At 40.2% G+C, this 19,822-nt stretch overlaps 1 protein-coding gene across 6 annotated transcripts in view; it reads left to right on the top strand.

Annotated features, from left to right (window-relative positions):
• RAPGEF2 (Rap guanine nucleotide exchange factor 2) overlaps nucleotides 1-19,822 on the top strand; it is a 262,289-nt gene that overhangs the window by 160,106 nt on the left and 82,361 nt on the right. For 4 of the 6 annotated variants that reach the window (XM_068990202.1, XM_068990201.1, XM_068990200.1 and 1 more), the window contains exon 1: nucleotides 7,855-7,914. The exons of the other annotated variants lie outside the window; for them this stretch is intronic. In XM_068990202.1, coding sequence (XP_068846303.1) covers nucleotides 7,855-7,914 — 60 coding nt within the window. Of the gene's footprint in view, nucleotides 1-7,854; nucleotides 7,915-19,822 lie in introns of those variants that run through there. 6 annotated transcript variants of the gene reach the window in all.

Genomic DNA, 19,822 nt, shown 5'->3' with positions numbered 1-19,822 from the left:
GGTCCCTGGCTTCAACTAATTTACATTCCAGTTTGTGGTCAGTATTTCTCCTTTTGTTGAATAGAAATAGATAATTAGCAATGTATTGTGCTCATGCAAACATACTAATCATAATGGAATAGGTTATATGCCAAATTACTAATAAAGATAATAATTGCCATTTATATTTGGAGTAGTGTTGTTCTATGAAATACTGCAGTCAGGAGCCCACTTTGAGGCCTTGTCCTTAGAAAAAGCAGTGAAATGGTTACAGTTACAAGGATTCTGCCTTTGAACTTGAGCAATTTGAGATGAAGTCTGGTCTTTTCTTAAAATAGGTTCTAGAAAATGAGGTAAGCTTTATGAAATCAGCTGTTGAAGTCTGTTCATTTTTCAAATAAGTGCATTTTGAAAAGCCCTATTCTGTGTGTTGGAATTTCTTACTCGCTTACAGACTTTATTTTTTTCATTTTTCTGCATGTCTTCATTTCATGCCATTTTTTTTTAGGCCATGCTGTGCAGCTTGCAGCATCTTGGTTCCCTGACCAGAGATTGAACCCCTGCCGTGGCAGTGAAAGTGCTGAGTCCTAAACGTTTGACTGCCAGGGAACTTTCCATTTCATGCCATCTTTTAATCTTTCTCTTCTATCATGATCCATGTAAATAGTTTATTTATTACAGATTGGTTAATTAGTTTTTCAATTATGAGTCAGATTCAGCATATGTAGTTTGTTGTCAGATACCTTTTTGTGAAAGAAAGACATTGCCTAAAGATTTCTTTGAATATATCTTGAAAGTATATGTGGCTTGAGCATGTATCTTTTTTGAACTCATAATTAGGTTCTTTCTGATAATAAGAGGAGAGGAGATGGCACCCCACTCCAGTACTCTTGCCTGGAAAATCCCATGGACAGAGGAGCCTGATGGGCTACAGTCCATGGGGTCGTGAAGAGTCAGACATGACTGAGTGACTTCACTTTCACTTTTATGCATTGGAGAAGGAAATGGCAACCCACTCCAGTGTTCTTGCCTAGAGAATCCCAGGGACAGGGGAGCCTGGTGGGCTGCCGTCTATGGGGTCGCACAGAGTCAGACACAACTAAAGCGACTTAGCAGCAGCAGCAGCTGATAATAAGTGCTAAGTCAAGTAATGGTTCCAAGTATTTCTAAAGCCTGCATTAAACTAAACTCAGATATTTACTCAACAGTTACTACGTCAGGCATAGTGTCGATAGCTCTCATTTTATTTCATGAATTATTTTAAACAAAGAACCTGAAGTTCCTTCTTATTGGTCAAAGTAGAGGAAATAAAAAATTGTAGCCCAAATTCCCTCTGTGAGGAGGATGTGTGTATGGCACCTGTCTGAAGTTTACCCAAAGGTGGACTAGATTATGTGAAATGAATATTTTTCTTTTTTTTTTCAAGAAAGAAATCATAATACTAATGGGATATATTGGGTTTAGGAAAAGAGAAGGGAATCTTTGACCATACCTAGCACAGTTTTGCTTTTGGCTTGGTGCTTATGGATTTGGTGTGGTCATATAGAAAATAGCATGTTAAAATGTCATTTCTTTGATGAACAATAAAACATTAGGATTTATGTTTAAAAAATTTTATGTTTCCAATGTTGAAGAATAAATTCTTCCTTCCTTTCCAACAGATTTTCTCCAACCTCTGTAGTTTTTCCTCTGAGGAAGGGAGAAGAGAGAAAAAAATGACCGTAGGATAGTGGATAAGTAAAATAAATGATATTAGAAACGTAGTTTCTATTTTATCTCCTTCCAAACTGCTAACTGTGTAATCTTACACACTTTATTTTTCTGTGAAAGATGAATACATTATTTTATTGTTTCCCTTGGGTTTTGACCAAGCTTAATTAAATGTTTGTAAAGCACTTGGAGATCTATGGATAAGCACTGTAGATATTATAAATAAATAAATGCATATTAATCCTAAATGTGGTTAATAATTACTGAGAAGAGCAGACCATTTTTCTCAACTTCATAGTAATTAAAAGGGAATACTTTAGGTAGAAAAAAGTATAAGTGAATATGATGGTACATTAAGAGATTTCTTGATGTGTATGTAATCTCTGTCTTTCGGGTCCTTGTTACTGGTGTGGCTCAGCGGTAAAGAATCTGCCTGCCAGTATAAGAGACATAGGAGACGTGGGTTCATGGGTTCAATCCTGGGTCAGGAAGAGCCCCTGGAGAAGGAAATGGCAACCCACTCCAGTATTCTTGCCTGGAAAATTCTATGGACAGAGGAGCTTGGCAGGCCACAGTTCATGGAGTCACAAAGAGTCAGACATGACTAAGCATGCACACACACAGACGTTCTCAACACAGGCAGAAAGTTGTTACGTGGTCCCTTTTCAGTAGCTGAATCCACTGAGTGCTATTTGCTAAACCTTGATGGTTAAGAAATAGGGTAAGTATAACTAAATTCAGCCTACATGTGATTTTTTTCTTATTTGTGTAAAATCTGTAATACTGTGTTCTCTTAAACCTTCATGTTTTCTGTTTGGCATATCATAACCTGGTGTAATTAAATTTCTGTGTGCAAGGTAGTATGGATAGTAGAATTTCAGCACTGCCATCGTGTGTTTTTCAAAATGTGGAGGTTGTAGGTGTGGAGCCAGTTTGGGAGAGAAATCACAGCAGTCTTAGCACAAAAAGGCATCCAGTGTCTGAGGATGTGTGATTCTGACTTCATCTACCAGGGTCCCCGATGAGATTAGTTTCCTCCTTAGGAGAAGTGACAGGTTTTTCCGCCAGAACGAGCAATGTGCAACTTTCTTCCTAAGGTCGGCTGCCATCAGCATGGTGGTTATTTGACTTAATCTTGGAGAGGGGCTTCCGTCATCCGAACCTGTGGGACATGGGCTAGATGGTGAACGTCGTGTAACGTGATCATTTAGTTCTTGAGTTGCCGTTGACTTTCTGTGTGTGTGTGTGTGTGTGTGTGTGTAGTAGTAGTAGTAGTGGTAGTGGTAGTAATAGTAGTAGTAAAATACACATAATGTTTAAATTGATCATTTTAACCATTTTTAAGTGTATAGTTCAGTAGCATTAAGTACGTTCACCTTGTTATGCAACCATAATCATCCATTTCTAGAATGCTTTCCTCTTACCAAACTGAAACTCTGTACCCATTGAACATAACTCCTCATTTCTCCCTTCTCCCAGCGCCTCACAACAACCATTCTCCTTTCTGATTATGAAGTTAATTATTCTGGGTGCTTCATATAAGTGGAATCATACAGTGTTTGTCTTTATGTGACTCAATTATTTGCTTAGCCTAGTATCTTCAAGGTTTATCCTTGCTGTAGCTTGTGAAGAATCTTGGTCTTTTTAAGACTGAATATCCCATCATATGTATAAATTATGCCATACTTTATATATATATATATTCATTCATTCACACTTGGTTTGCTTCTAGCTTTTACTTTTTTTCTTTCAAGGTTTTAATTTTTTAGAGCAGTTTTAGGTTTACAAAAAAATTGAGAAAAAGGTACAGAGATTTCACAGGTATCTCTTCCCCCATGGATCATAGTCTTGCTCACCAGAATGGTACATCCTTTTTTAAAACCAAGGATGAGCCTACCATATTCGTGCACAGTCCTTAGCTTACCTTAGGGTTCAATCCTGATGTTGCGCAGATGGGTTAGGACAAATGTATAGTGAGAAATGTATCCATCATTTTAATATTATACAGAGTATTTTCTCTGTCCTAAAAGTCTCCTCTCTGTCCTAAAAGTCTTCTGTGCACCACCTCTTCATTCTAGCTGCACCCGTCACTCCCACCTGCAACCCCTGATCTTTTACTGTCTCTGTAGTTTTGCCTTTTGCAGAATGTCATATAGTTGGACTGTATGTACTCTTTTGAGATTGGCTACTTTAACTTAGTAATATGCACTTAATGTTTCTCTATGTCATTTCATGGCTTCATAGCTGGTTGCTTTTTCGTGTTGAATAATATTTCATTATCTTGACATACTACAGTTTATTTATACATTTATCTATTAAAGAACATCTTGGTGTGGTTTCCAAGTTTTGGCACTTATGAATAATAGCTTAAATATCTGTGTGCAGGTTTCCATGTGGACGTATGTCTTCCACTGCTTTGGTGTATATCAAGGACTGGGTTGCTGGATCGTCAGATAGAAGCATGTTTAGTTTTGTTAGAAACCACACTGCCTTCCAAAGTGGCGTACCATTTTGCCTTCCTATCGACAGTGATTCAGAGTTCCTGCTGTTCCATCTCCTCACCAGCGGAGGTGCTGTTCTCAGTGTTCTGGATTTTGCCCATCCTAATAGGTGTGTAGCAGTATCTCATGGTTGTTTTGATTTGCATTTCCCTGATGATATAAGATATGGATCATCTTTTCATGTCCTTATTGCCATGTGTACATCTTCTTGATGAGGTTTCTATTAAGGTCTTTGGCCCATTTTTAAATCAAATTTTATGTTATTGTTGAGTTTTAAGAGTCCTTTGTACATTTTGGACAAGTCCTTTATCAGATGTCTTTTGCAAATATTTTTCCCCAGTCTGTGGCTTGTCTTCTAGTTCTCTTAATATTGTCTCTTTAAAGAGCCAAAGTTTTTAATTTTAGGGAAGTCCAGCTTATCTATTATTTCTTTCATGGATCATGTCTTTGGTGTTGTGGCTAAAAAGGCAGTAGTGTACTCAGGGTCATTTCTTCCTGTCTTGTAGGAGTTTTACAGTTTTGCATTTTGCATTTAGGTCTGTGTTCCATTTTGAGTTAATTTTTGTAGATAGTGTAAGGCCTGTTTGTAGTTTATTATTTTGCGTGTGGATGTCTATTTGTTCAGCACCATTTGTTGAAGAGACTATCTTTGGTCTATTGCATTGCCTTTTCTCCTTTGTCAAATATCAGCACTGACTACTTTTAAGTAGTTTATTTGTCTGTTATAGAAAGATATTTGGTATTTTGATAGAGACTGGTTTACAGGATCAAATATGATCTTGTCAGTGTCCATTCCTAGTCACTGAGGATTTCATTCATTCAAAAACCATGTAGTATGCTGTGCACTGCAATACCAGAGGCACAGAGGCAAGCATGATGCCAGTCCTCATAGACAAGGGCATGTAGCAGGGTAAGCACATACTAACTGCTCAAATAATTAAGGGTAAAGTCACAGCATGGCAGGGAAGTGATCCACAATATGATGGTAAACTTGAGGGCGTTTCACCCGGGTGTTGTGAGGGGTGGAGTAGGAGTCAGTCCGGATAGAGAGGTCAAGGCAGAGGAGATAGGGTGCAAAAAGGTCCTCTTCCTCTTCAAGGAAGCAGTAGGAAGACATGGGTTTTCTTGATGTGGAAAAGGAGGCTCAGTGGATTCAGGTGAAATGACCAGATTTTAGTCTTTAAAATATCTCAGATGTCATTTGTTAAACTGGTTGAGTGGATTAAGTTACAACTGAACCCAGGGAGTTTCCTAAGGAGGCTTCTTCAGTTTTCCAGGCAAAAAAAAAAATGACTGGAGTGTGATAATAGTGACGGAGAGGAAGAGAAATCTTGAGTTTTAGAGAGAACGTCATTACTGGGATATCGTGGTGGATTGGATGTGGAGAGGGTGTTAAGGGTGACTTGCCGATGTCTCAGTCGTGTCTCAGGACCGTGGCGGTCCTCCGTCAAGAGGGCAGTGGGATGAGGGATGATGGAACCAAAGCAGGTGATTCCTTGAGAGGTCAGGTTGTGAAGTGGGGAAGCCATCAGACAGTAGTAGCCTGGTAACCTCAGGAGAATGCAGGATCTCGGCAGGATTTCTAGGTTTGGTTTTGCTTTTGAGATGGGAGAGACCTGACTGGTTCAAAAGTCAGTGTGGAGAACCTCTAGTGGTGAGAGAGAGGTTGAGTATATGTGGGAGAGAAGGGGTAATGGATAATATAAGAAGTCTGTGAATGGGGCATGTCTTGGGGAGAGGGATCCAAAATAGAGATGTGGGGGGCCCGGCTGCCTTCACATGTGAGGGGAGGAAAGAAGATAAGCGCCGTGGGTGTGGCTTGGGTAGGGAGAGAGGGAAGCAGGAGTCAGCAGGCACCAGCAGCTCCAAAGTCAACGGTTCCAGTGGCTAGATGTTCCGTATTTATTTTCTGTTATATACTCCATTTATGGGTAGAGGTGACTGTGAGAAATGGACCTGGGCTTCCAGATTAAGATGTCCACTATAATGCTTTCTTTTCACATAACCTACTTACCTGGGTGGAGTTCAGAGTCTGTGGCAGAATAATACAACCTTATTAAATTTCAACCTTCTGCCTCTAAGTTTTTTTAAAATCCTGAGCAGGTTTATTTTGATATTATTTGCAAGGTACTATATGTGTTTGTGTGCACGCGCGCATGTGTATGGGTGTTTGTGAAAAATCGCATCTTCTAAATTTATACAGAGCTTGCATTTTGTGAATTTTTGGTGGTTTCCTATAGCACAGCGATATTTGAGGGTGGGGAAAGTGGTCACATCCATTCTTGTTTCTTCACCTTGGTGAAAAAAATCATATTTTAGTTCAAAGCTATTCAAGTAAGTCCTTACTCTGCCTTCCCACCCTGTCTTCAGTGATATTATTTGGAGTCAGCAATCAATGGATTCCACCCCTCTGAGACTTGCTTAACCTACAGCTGCTGATACAACACAGGCAAGAGCACGTTACTTTATCTGAATTGTCCATCGCTACCTTAATGAGTGAAATGGTTAAGGAGAGGAGGGGGCGAGCCTTAAGAAACGTGTGTACCGTTTGAGCTGAATATTTCAGTGTATATAGGGGAGGGAGGGCGAGAGAGAAATCCACTTACATCACTAGAACTGCATTGACTGTGAGCCTTGCAGGTTAAGAGACAGACTCCAGTGTCTTGCTTTCTGCAGGAAGCAGCAATGCCGCCTGTTTCCTAAGAGGAATTTTTTATTTAGAAAAGGAAGCTTTCTCTCTACCCAGGAAATGGCTTTCCTTGTGCGTTGCTATGCCAACTGCCTGCAGCCATGGTCCTCCAAAGTAAGCACAATAATGTAATTATATTGGTGTATTGCATTCAGACTCCTGCTTCTCGAGACTGTGTGTGTGTGTGCATGTGCCGTGTTTCTGTTAGTGACTCTCTTGCTGGCAGTCATGGTTGTGTTGAGTGTGAGGGACAGACATCATTAGATCAAATGTCCATCAGTGTCATGCCGCTGAGATTAATTGTGCAAACTTGGTTAGTGAAGTGGGACAGAGATCACTGGTCACTGCTCCGTCAGCATCACTGGCAGCCAGGGAGGAGGTCCCGATTCACACGCTCTGCCCTGGTTCTTTCTTTCTTCCTCTTTCTTCTTTTTTCCATGGTCGGAGGGGTCCGTACATGTGATTGCAAATGAGACAAGAGTATTAACAATGCTTGGCTGAATGCTGGAGACTGGTTCCTCCACCACCCTAATATCATTCTGTAGGAAGCCTTTTGGAGGAGAGTCTGTGTGCAGTCAGCCATTTTAGCTTTTTTTTTTTTTTTTTTTCTTTCCTCCTTTTCTTTTGCCTCTTGTTCTTCAGCCTCAGAAATGATCTGGCTCTCGGGGAAGACTGAAAGCTGGATAAGGTTTCCTGGGTCTCGCCATGGCTTGAGATGGTTAGAGTTTCTGTGTTATGAAAATGGAGATCAGCAGGGTCGGGCAGATCCCCTTTCTGGTCCGCAAGTGTGAGGGTTTTCAGCTTACCGGTAGTGAGACTTGAGGCTGCAGCTGACTCTCCTCCTCCTCCTTTTTTTTTTTTCTTCTTGCTTTCTGTTTCTTTTTTCTTTTAATTCATTGCTGTCAAGGGTGACTTGCTGTCCATGAGAGACTGTTACATGATGTGTAAATTCAGCCCAGCATATGTTTCTTCATTATGAAACCACTAGCAATCCCAGCTAACCATGGAGTTATGGGCCAGCAGGAGAAACATTCAGTAAGTACCTCAAATGCTGCTTGTGCTTCCATCGCACGTCATAGAGAATGGCTTTAAAATGGGGATGATCACTGCTTCTCTTCAAGGGGGGGGCAGGGTTTTTAGAGGGTATGACATTCTGCTTGGAGGAGGGAGGGTAAGTTACAGCTGGCTTGTTCTTCCAATTTTATTGTGATTAAAAAAAATTTTTTTTAAGCCAAGACCAGTAGTCCACTTAAAGCAAGATCATGAACATTGGTAGATGTTGGATGGCTGCTTTTTATAATCAGAAATTAAAGCTTGATAATTCAGCTTTAACTTAACACTTGAATAGTTTCTTAAAATATTTGTATACTTGAATTTCATGAGAGATCACAAAAAGGTTATTGGAAACAGGCGTCTGTAGTACGGAATTCACATGTAGGCTTGGGGGAGGGAGGAGAGCTTTGGCTATTGATTTGATAATAAAACGATCAGTGAGACTCATCTGACTTCTTAATGTGTATTAACAGGTGATGAGAACACAGGGTTCTTTTTAATGCCACGAGTGTTGCTTCTTTATAATTGATCCCATGAGTCAGCCCTGCATTTGTCATGCTGAAATCCCACAGGCAGCTACTGCTGTTTGCGAGAAACACTTTTCTCTGGTTAATCCCAAGTCCCAGCCTCCTGCTCCAGGAATGCAAGTTCCCACTTTGCTGCCTGCATATCACCATGTTGGACGTTTGCTGCCATCACTGATTCATATGTGTGTACATATGTATATTTAACTGTTCCGAATGAAAAGGCATATATTTAGGCAGCTTATATAGTCATTAGTCTAAATATTTTTAAAACATCTATTCTTATATCCTGGCATCTGGTGAATATTCTACTAGGGTATAGGAATTATCTTTTATGTATACTAAAATGGTTGAGATGTTAAACTTCGAAAATGGAGATAAATCACTGAGGCTTTGAAAATGTATAGACAGAAGGCCATGAATTAGAATGTTTAGATGCCTGGATTTGTTTGTCTAATTTGGTTTTGTTCACCATCATGAACAACATTATTAACTAAATCTGAGAGGCTTTCTGGGACGCTGCGAGTGCAGTCCCAGGGTGGGAGCCACGGATGTTCCCGGGCTGCGGCCGTGTTGGAAGCGTGTTATGATGCAGGGCTTGGAGCCCAGCCCCGCTGTAATGAGATCCTTGTGGTACCTCGCTAATTAAATCTCTTCGGATCAGATCCAAAAAAAGACCAGCCTTATACTTAATTTCACTAATAAGAAATGTTGTTATGGAGAAGTTCCCCTCTGGTTAGATTTCATTAGCAGGGCCTCTGACGTGAAGCTCCTCTGCACTCTGGAGTTTTCCAGGGACCAGTAAGCACGATCCTTAAACAGCACCTGAGGAACTTAGAAGCAAAGTTCAAATCACAGGCTCCTTGTTTACCTTTTTCATTGGTCCTTTCTCAGAATGGAGAGATGGGGTTACTTAAATTAATAATAATATAATTATTTTTTATTTTATTTTGTTTTGTCTGTGCTGGGTCTTCACTAAGGTGTGTGGTCTTCTGTAGTGGAGGCGCTCGGGCTCTCTAGTTGGCATGTGGGCTTAGTTGCTCCACAGCATATGGCATCTTAGTTCCCTGACCAGGGATCGAACCCACCTTCCCTGCAATGGAAGGCAGATTCTTTACCACTGAACTATCAGGGAAGTCCCAATAATAATGTGAGCAGAGAAAATTGTTAAAGTATTTACTGGTGGGCAAGGAAAAAGTTATGACTACATTTGTGAAAATGTTCAACCACTCAAACAGTGCATAGAGGCCTGTTCCCAAAAGCATTTTTATTTCCTGACAAGTGCTTTATGTTTTACTAAATTCCAAGGTAATGCTTTGATAAAAGTAGCCCTAGCCATAAGATTTCTGTGAGTCAAGTGCTGTCTATAAAACCTGTCAGTGGTGTCTCCTGCGACACTTTTGTGACAGATTGAAGTCCTGGAGTTCTCTGTCCAGAGCAGCCTCTGGGGCGGGGTTGTCAGGGTCTTGCTACCTGGTCCTCGTTGATGAGGCCTTTGGTTATCTAGGCTCTGCTGGTTAATGAGCAGACTTTTAAGATTTGAATGTTTGCAGGAGTTGAAACAGGAGAATCTTTTAAGATTTTAATTTTGTGCAGGAGTTGAACAGGGTAATAACTTTCCAGCTCTCACATAGTAGGTGACTCAGGAAATAGCTGTTGAGCAAATGTGAGTGGGACGCCTCTCTTTGCCCTGTGAGGTTTTAAGAGCTTTCACAAGGATAATGTCAGAGCTAATTTTAAATGAGTAAAACTTAGTAATGTCAAAAGTAACTTCCATTTTTTGCCTCTTCAAAAAGTTTGTGGCTGTTAAGTGGCTTTGTTTCTTTGACTTCAGAAGGGAGTGAGATGCTGAAAGGGAAACACCGTTACACCGGGGGCTTTTTTGCTACAGCTGTGGCTGAGCCCAAGGAGTAAACTCAGTTTTTGTATCTTGTAAGAATCTTTAGGATCTTAGGGGCTTTTTATTCTTGCCCCGTCCTGCTCTGTGTGTCATCTCAGCTGCTGACACTTCACAGGTGCACATTAAACATTGTCGAATTTCTCATGTGTGTGAGTTTGGGGGCCTCATTTAACCCTTTACACTAGTGTATTTTATATGTGTTGCCACCTCTCCTCACTGGTCCTCTCCACCTGGCCAGGTGTGAATACTGAGGTGAACACCTGGGCGTCACCAAGACCTCGCCTACATCTGGGCTCTCTTCTCACCACCTCGTGCTCACTCTCCAGGGGAGCCTTGTGATCTGAGGAATTTTGACAATAAGAGATTATTAGCATTTTAAAATGTATGATAAAACCGCATTTCCAGTAGACTACTATGGGACACTAGGGGTACAGGCTGTTAATAGATGTTACATGAGAAAAGCTTCACAGGCTTAGTAAGTTGCGGGAGACCTAGGGGTGACACGTGAGGGGTTGTTTCTGTGTTTACCAGCTGTTCTGCCTTCCACCTGCCTTTCCACCCACTTCAGATGAACTAGCGGGAGGAGGGCTCCTTAAGTGTGCTTTTGAAAGTTGTGTCCTATAGAGTGACTTAGAAACTTTATACATTTTTTAAAATGAGTCAGTTAAAATAAGTCAGCTTGATACTACTGAACTGATCCTCTGTTTTCCGGTTGCACTTTTTAGTAGAATTATTGATATGTGTAGTGCTCTGTACTTACAATAAGTGAGACTTTAGTTGTGATTAAATGATACTTTTAAAAAAGTGGCTGATATAAGAAAATGCCTTCTTAAATGCAGGGAATAAACAGTGATAGCTATCATTTATTGAGCACTTATATGACAGGCACAATACCACATGCCCTGACTTTATTTTTATAACAACCCTCTAAAGAAAGATTTGTTATCACCCTTTTAGATATGCTGAAAATGAGCATTAGAAAGATTAAAAAAATACTTTTCCTCAGGACCAATAAGTGGTGGAACATCACTGGAGCCCAGGTGTGTCTGATTTCATAGCCCTGCTTTACCCACCACTTTGTCTTGCTTCTCTTTCTATGGCCCAGTTTAATCTAAATCAGTTGTGTGGATTGAGTACTTATCAGAACTGATGTGAACTATTGGAATACACAACTTAAAAAAAATGCTTGCTTTTCCCCTGCTACTCCTGTTTCTCCTGGTATGTGTGACATTCCAAGTTCATATATTATGATCAAAATTATCTTACAAACTTTTAAAAACATAGTTTTGTAAAACTATTTGATAGATAATAATACTTCTGTCAACCCATCACAGAAGGACAAACACTGTATGATCCCACTTATAGGAAGTCTCTAGACCAGTCAGATTCATAGAGACAAAAAGTAGAATGGTGATTTTACAGGTTGGAGGAGGGGAAAGTGGAGACTACTTCTTGTGGGTATGGAATTTCACTTTGGGAAAATGTGAGAGTTCTAGAGGTGGATGTTGGTGACAGTTGCTCAGCATTGTGAGTGTACTTAATGCCTCAGAACTGTACACTTACAGGTGGTTAAAATGGTTAATTTTATGCTTTCTATATATCACCATAATAAAAGAAAATTAAAATGTTAAAAAAAATAGTGCTTTGGTGTCTTTCGATGTTGTCTTGAGGCTGGAGTTGGGATGATCAGGAGCAGTTATCATTTGGCCCGATTCCATTTCCTCCTGCTCTTCTGTGTTTGGTCCTGTTGGGACCAAACAGTTTTAATTGCTGTTTAACTCTTTCATTATAAACTTGATGCCTCAACTTCTGCTTCCTTTGTAACTCCTGACGGCCTGCCCCTGGCTACCTGTTTGTGCTCCACTAGCAGCCCTGACCTGGCTGTTCCACAGCTCCATTTCTGCTCACGACCATCTCTCTCAAGTCCACACTGGCCCTGACTCATCTGTAGCCACAAGTCATCATTTTATGAGCCTAAGTTCCTACTGGTCACCAAGACCCTCTGTAATTTACCTTCTCTAACTAAGGAGCACATTCCCGGCCCCCCCCCCCCCCCACCTGCACCTTTTTCGTTTAGGACAAGATGCTCTGATTACAGACACTAAGGGCTCATTTTCTTTGCTCGCTTCCCAGCCTGCAGTGCTGTGTGCTTGACTTTCATTTGCTCCTTGCTTCTATTCATCTCTGCTTCCTCTGAATGATAATTTAGTGGCACTTAATCTGTAATTCTTAATTTTATTAACTTTTGTAATTGGTTTGGTCTTTACAGTTAGATGAGACATTGTATCTTGAGTGAATTATCCACCTTCCTGGTACCAGGTGTGAAGGATACAGTTGGAATGAAAAACAGTTTATCAGCTGTTGAGAATACAGAATAGAGAAGCTTTTCTAGGATGGAAGAGTCACAAGTGAGGCTTCCAAGGATATGAGGAATTAGGAGGTTATGAGAAAAACAATGAGATCATCACTGTTGGAATGGATGATGTTAGGGAGAACAGGGCAATACAGGTGGCAGACGAAGGTGTTAACCTGACAAATTCATGGCCATAATATGAAGGTCCAGCAACGGAGTTAGCCAGCCACCTCTTTTCTGACTCGCAACTCTCTGTCTTTAACTAGAAAAGATCTAAGAAAACGTAATTTTTAAAAAATTGCTTTTATCCTGCCATGACAGTCTGACCTTGTCTATAAACACTGGGTAGTGTCTTTTTAATATAATTTTACTGATGCATTTTCCTTAGCAGTGTGGAAGATAGTGCTGAGATTAATCATAGCTGTTAGACTATGCCTCTTTTGGGTTAAGATCCCACCTCTTCTTTATCTGATCTTCATTTTGTCTATTATGACACATATATTTCCTGAGATGAAATAAACTTATCTCTTGGAGGAGGTTTTCCACTGTGCTAGCTCACAGAGGCCTGAGAGGAAGCAATATCCTATTGTTTTATTCAAGGACAAGGTCATCTTGTCTTGGATTTGGGCCAAGAAACCCTGGCAACAAATAATAGATCTTTTTACCCTGTTAGAAGTAAAGAAATATATTGTAGGGACTTGCCAGTGCATTGTATACACTGCTTATATGGGTAAGATTGAAGAAAGCTCTGTCCCATTGTAGGACGTGTTAAAGGAAAATCCTTACTTTTGGTCAAAAGAAGCATACTTTCCACCTTTGCTTTTAAATATTGTTTATTAATGACCCATTTAAGTACAGACTGCATAAAAATAAAACCAATTAAGATTAGTAGAAAAGAGAATTCTCAGAATGCATATTTTTAGAATATCAATTACTTCTTTAATCATGATAAAATAAAAACTATAGTTTTAATTTCTCATTTAAAATATCATATTTTATATGTTTGAAATGTTGATATTTAAGCCAAAGTAAATACTCTGTAAATTTAGTATTATAGATATAATTGGAGAAGGAAATGGCAACCCACTCCAGTATTCTTGGCTACAGAATCCTGTGCACAGAGGAGCCTGGTGGGCTGCTGTCGGTGAGGTCACACAGAGTCGGGCATGACTGAAGCAACTTAGCATGCATGCATGCATCGGAGAAGGAAATGGCAATCCACTCCAGTGTTCTTGCCTGGAGAATCCCAGGGACAGAGGAGCCTGGTGGGCTGCTGTCTATGGGGTTGCACAGAGTCAGGCACGACTGAAATGACTTAGCAGCAGCAGCAGCAGCAGCGTATATAATTATCCCTGAACTATGACCTGAAATTTCTTTAGTCCTTGATTTTAGGCCTGACCATACTCTTAAATATTTTATTCAGGTAATCTGTTTAAGAATCCCTCTAAGAGTGATGACTCAAGTTTTCTTTTTCCTGTGCTTAATAGTCATTTAAAAATTATTTTTATTTAATTTCAATCCTTGATGAAGAACGTTTTAGTGCTTACTTTATGTTGTTGTTTAGTCACTAAGTCGTTTCCGACTCTTTTGTGACCTCATGGACTGTAGCCCACCAGCCTTCTCTGTCCTGGCAAGAATGCTGGAGTGGGTTATCATTTCCTTCCCTGGGGATCTTCCCAACCCAAGGATTGAACCCACGTCCCCTGCAGGTGGGTTCTTTACCTCTCAGCCACCAGGGAAGCCCTTACTTTATGTACCTAGTGAAAAAAGTAACTTATGGATGTAGCAGTCTTTTCAAAACTTTTCCTACTAAAAGCAAATGACCACTTTATCATTATCCATGTATTTTATTTGGATGATTTAGTTATGAACTTAAAAAAATAAGATTTTAAAAACAAAGGAAAATGAGTGTCTGGATGAGAGAAATACCTGTGAGAGAAAGTGGGGTGCAAGCATATGTGTGTGTGTGATTTAAATGAAAGTCAGTGTCCTCCAGGTCTCTGTTAATTTCTTTGTTCTAAGATCTTTGCTTTCTATGACCTCCTTATTCTTCTTCACCATTAAGACATGGTCTTTATTTTTGGAGACCTGACACATGCTTATGATTGTTTCCATGTACAGTATTAAAATGCCAGGACTATTAGTACTACCTTAGGTGTTACACAGAAGGGGTTAAATAAAATTGTCTGTTTTGGGGAACAGAGATAGGAAGCTTGTTCAGAAACACACAAGAGACCATAAACGCACATTTACACACTCAAGCACGTAGAGAAATGATGTAAGAGAGCTCCCTCCATAAAGTGTCCTGTCCTTCTGCAGACCGTAGCACACACTGGCCTCTCAGACCCGTGGTCCCTGGCCCTCCCTTTCCTGCTGGTCTGGAAACACCCTGGCCACATAGAACGGGCCTGTTGTCAGCCTCTGCCATTTCTGTTTGTTGACCAAACCTCTGGAATGGGTCTTTTAAAAGAAAATCTTTATTTACTTTTGGCTGTATTGAGTTTTCGTTGCTGCGTGCAATCCTCTTTCTAGTTGTGGCATGTGGGGGTCTTAGTTCTCTGACCAGGGATCAAACGCATGTCCCCTGCATTGGAAGGCAGACTCTTTTTTTTTTTTTTAGCTTTTTGTGTTGAGCTATAACTGATTAACCATGTTGTGGCAGTTTGAGGTAAACATTGGAGGGACTCAGCCATATGTATACATGTGTCCGTTCTCTCCCACACTCCCCTCCCATCCAGGCTGCCACATAACATTAAGCAGAGTTCTCTGTGCTCTACCGTAGATCCTTGTTGGTTATCCATTTTAAATATAGCAATGTGTACATGTCCATCCCACACTCCCTACCTATCCCTTCTCCTTATCCTGGAAGGCAGATTCTTAACCACTGGACCATCAGGAAAGTCCCTAGTATGGATCTTTTATGTTAATTATTCTGTGTTCTCTCTGTCTCGTATCTGTATCTATCTATCTATACTATATATAGAGTATACATGAAATATAAGGATATGCATTTGTATATGCTCAGTTACGCAGTTGTGTCTGACCCTGTGTGACCCCATGGACTATAGCCCACCAGCCTCCTCTGTCCATGGGATTTTTCAGGCAAGAATTCTGGAGTGGGTTACCATTTCCTCCTCTAAAGGATCTTCCCGATCTAGGGATCGAACTAGTGTTTCCTGTGTCTCCTATATTGCAGGCAGATCCTTAACCACTGAGCCATCAGGGAAGCCATATATAACAATGGATTTTATTTTTTTGTACAGTTTGTGATATGTCATATTTGCACAGTTTATCCACCAACCTCCAGTGTTTCTTCTATACTTTAAGTCATTGTGCAAATATCCCCACATGCCACACATCTCCTCATTTTGTATCAGTATACCATGCCCTCTTCATCACCTATACTACATATTCATTCTAAAGGCTGTTCTTAGAGCCACCGTGGGCATGGACTTACTTTACAATATTTGATCAATAAAGTGCCAATCTGAAAAACACTTTTGAACTACTGAGGTACATATTCTTAGTGAACTATGGAGAAGTACATTACTGGTTTATAATATTGACTTGGTTTGATTGTAAAATAAAGCATACCCCCATATGCATATATGTTATTTCATGCATGTGTGTGTGTTTATGTAAATATGATTGATCCAAAATTTATGTGTAATTTACATATGTATAAAAAGCTTAGAATTCTGTAAGTTTTTTGGCAGAGGCTAATTTTCACGGGATGGCAGAGGATGAGATGGTTAGATAGCATCACTGACTCAATGACATGAATTTTAGCAAATTCTAGGAGATAGAAGAGGACAGGGAAGCCTGGCGTGCTGCAGTCCATGGGGTCTAAAGAGTTGGGCATGACTTAGCAACTGTAACAATAACAATTTTCAGGGATATCTGAAAATGTGTGTGATCTTCTGTGATAACCATTTTATTTTCTTATAGCTCTATTTTGAAGTGAAGTTTGCTTAGTCATGTCTGACTCTTTGCGATCCCATGGACTTTACAGTCCATGGAATTCTCTAGGCCAGAATACTGAAGTCGGTAGCCTTTCTTTTCTCCAGGGCATCCTCCCAACCCAGGGATTCAACCCAGGGATCGAACCCAGGTCTCCCCCACATTGCAGGGGCTTTCCTCATAGCTCAGTTGGTAAAGAATCCGCATGCATTGCAGGAGACCCTGGTTCAATTCCTGGGTCGGGAGAAAGGATAGGCTACCCATTTCAGTATTCTTGGGCTTCACTTGTGGCTCAGCTGGGAAAGCTCTATTTTAGAGATCTGAAAAATACAGATTAAGATGGGAGCCCCTTGTTATGGATTATCTCCAGTAGGTCAACATTTCTCTAATTTTAAGTTCCAGTGTATACCATCATGCCTTTGATAAGAGACAGTGGAATATGGCTATAGAAAAGGTATATAATTATAATCTTTTGATTGTCTCTCTTCTCTAAGAATAAAAAGAATGGGTTCAACCTAACAATTTTACTCTTTTAAGTATTTTTAATAAGTGAAGTCACTCTTTTTTTTTTTTTTTCATTTTTCTCAGTAATTAAGAAAACTTTGGAGTTAAGTGGGAGTGTTATGCCGTGTAGTATTTCTGAGTTTTCTGGAACTGAGGAGTTCACAGTACCTTTAATATTAGTGAAAAAGATTGCCTGGGGATGTCAGTAAGAATTCAGAAGGATTCTATAGTTACTGGGCTACAGTGGCTGGGTTAGTAGGGCAGGGTGCAAGGTTTGCAGAAATTGAGGGATGGGTACAATTTACATGTCAGGTTTCCAGTAATTGAGAATGTCAGGGATTAAATTAATTTTTTCTTTATGGCTAACTAGACTTATTTGTTTTCTTTTCTTCATTTTTAAATGGCAATTTAAAAATGTGAATTTTTTATAATACCTTCATACTAACATATAAGGCCTCCTATTTCTTATTGATCACTTCCCTGGTGGCTCAGATGGCAAAGAATCTGCCTGCTCTGTGGAAAACCTGGGTTCAATCCCTGGGTGGGGAAGATCCTCTGGAAAAGTGGGTTGCAGTATTCTTTCCTGGAGAAGTCCATGGACAGAGGAGCTTGGCGAGCTACCGTCCATGGGGTTGCAAAGAGTCAGACACAACTAGGCAACTAACACACACACATACACATGTTTGTTATTGAAAACTTCCATTTGTGGAAATAATCTAATGTCAAAATCATACTACCTTATTTATTTATTTTGATCATGCCAGGCAGCATTAGGAATCTTAGTTACCCAATCAGGGATCAAACCCACACCTCCTGCCATTGAAGCGCAGGATTGTAATCACTGGATTGCCAGGGAAGTCCCCAGATCATATCCCAGATCAGCTTTAGGGATAACATTTACCCAAAAGTGAAAATGAAAGTCTCTCAGTTGTGTCTGAATCTTTGCAACCCCATGGACTGTAGCCCGCCAGGCTCCTCTGTCCATGGGGATTCTCTGGGTAAGAGTACTGAAGTGGGTTGCCATTCCCTTCTCCAGTGGATCTTCCCAACCCAAGGATCGAACCTAGGTCTCCCACGTTGCAGAGGGATTGTTTACCAGCTGAGCCAACAGGGAAGCAACATTTACCCAAATATAAAAATAATTTTAAACCATTTTATTTACAAGAGGTACCCTTCGAATAGATACACTAAATTTTACTGCTTGTTTTGTCTTGTGTTATGGCTGTTGAGGTGGTAGTTTGGTCTGTGGTTTGTCTGTTATTTGTTTTATTCATAATTTATAATTAAAAAATACATAGCTATACATGTGCTTATTAAAGAGAAATAGAAAACAGATAAAGACGGGAAAAGGATCACCATTTTACTACCCAGATAAAATCATTGGTAACATTTTGATGCATATCTTTGTATTGTATATATATGTACATTGTGTGTGTATATATATATAGTACATGCATACAATATATATTGTATATTGTGTATATATATATGGCCAACTTATTTAAGAGACACATTTTAGCTATTATGAAACTTCTGTCATAATCTGCCTTGTCTGTTTTATAATTTTAAAGTTTGCCATATAATATATATTAATATGTAACATGGCATGTGTGTTGTAGATAATGTAGCATATGAAATATATAAAAGTTAAAAATTGAGGGAAACGTTATTTACTTAAGAGCTTCTTTAATTAGTGTTACAATTCCATTCCAATATGGGAAAAAAAGAATCCAGCGTGATTTTAATAAAGTTTGCTGTAGTCATGCTGCTGCTGCTGCTGCTAAGTCGCTTCAGTCGTGTCCCACTCTGCGCGACCCCATAGACAGCAGCCCACCAGGCTCCCGCATCCCTAGGATTCTCCAGGCAAGAACACTGGAGTGGGTTGCCATTTCCTTCTCCAATGCATGAAAGTGAAAGTAAAAGTGTAGTCGCTCAGTCGAATCCGACTCTTCGTGACCCCGTGGACTGTAGCCCACCAGGCTCCTCCGCCCATGGGATTTTCCAGGCAAGAGTACTGGAATGGGATACCATTGCCTTCTCCTGCTGTAGTCATACTGTTGTGCTTTTCTTGACGCTTATAAAAAAGTTTAAGATACGAAAGTGTCAAAAGAAAAAGTAAACTTTTAAATAGCTAAAGAAAATATAAACATCTGTGACAATGCTTCTTTCCCCTTCCCATTCCACTGTAGAGTGTGTCTTTTACCACTGAAATTCTGTGTTCCTTTGAGTTGGGCGTGTTTCTAGACTTCTTCTCCTGTTTTATTTTGCCTCTCTCCTCCCCTCAAAATTAACACCCTGATTTATAACTAAGATTTAAAGAATGTCTTTGGTGAACAAGCATCACAAAAATTGATAGTAGTGCTATTAAATGAAAAGGTTATTCTGCTCCAGAAGAGCTATAGATAAACTATGCCGCTGCTGCTAAATCGCTTCAGTTGTGTTTGACTCTGTGTGACCCCATAGACGGCAGCCCACCAGGCTCCCCCGTCCCTGGGATTCTCCAGGCAAGAACACTGGAGTGGATTGCCATTTCCTTCTCCAGTGCATGAAAGTGAAAAGTGAAAGTGAAGTCGCTCAGTCGTGTCCGACTCTTAGCGATCCCATGGACAGCAGCCTACCAGGCTCCTCCGTCTGCAGGATTTTCCAGGC

The sequence above is a fragment of the Capricornis sumatraensis genome, chromosome 17 (genome assembly GCF_032405125.1).
Source record: "Capricornis sumatraensis isolate serow.1 chromosome 17, serow.2, whole genome shotgun sequence".
NCBI classification, from domain to species: domain Eukaryota; kingdom Metazoa; phylum Chordata; class Mammalia; order Artiodactyla; family Bovidae; genus Capricornis; species Capricornis sumatraensis.
This window is presented reverse-complemented; position numbering and strand designations above follow the sequence as displayed.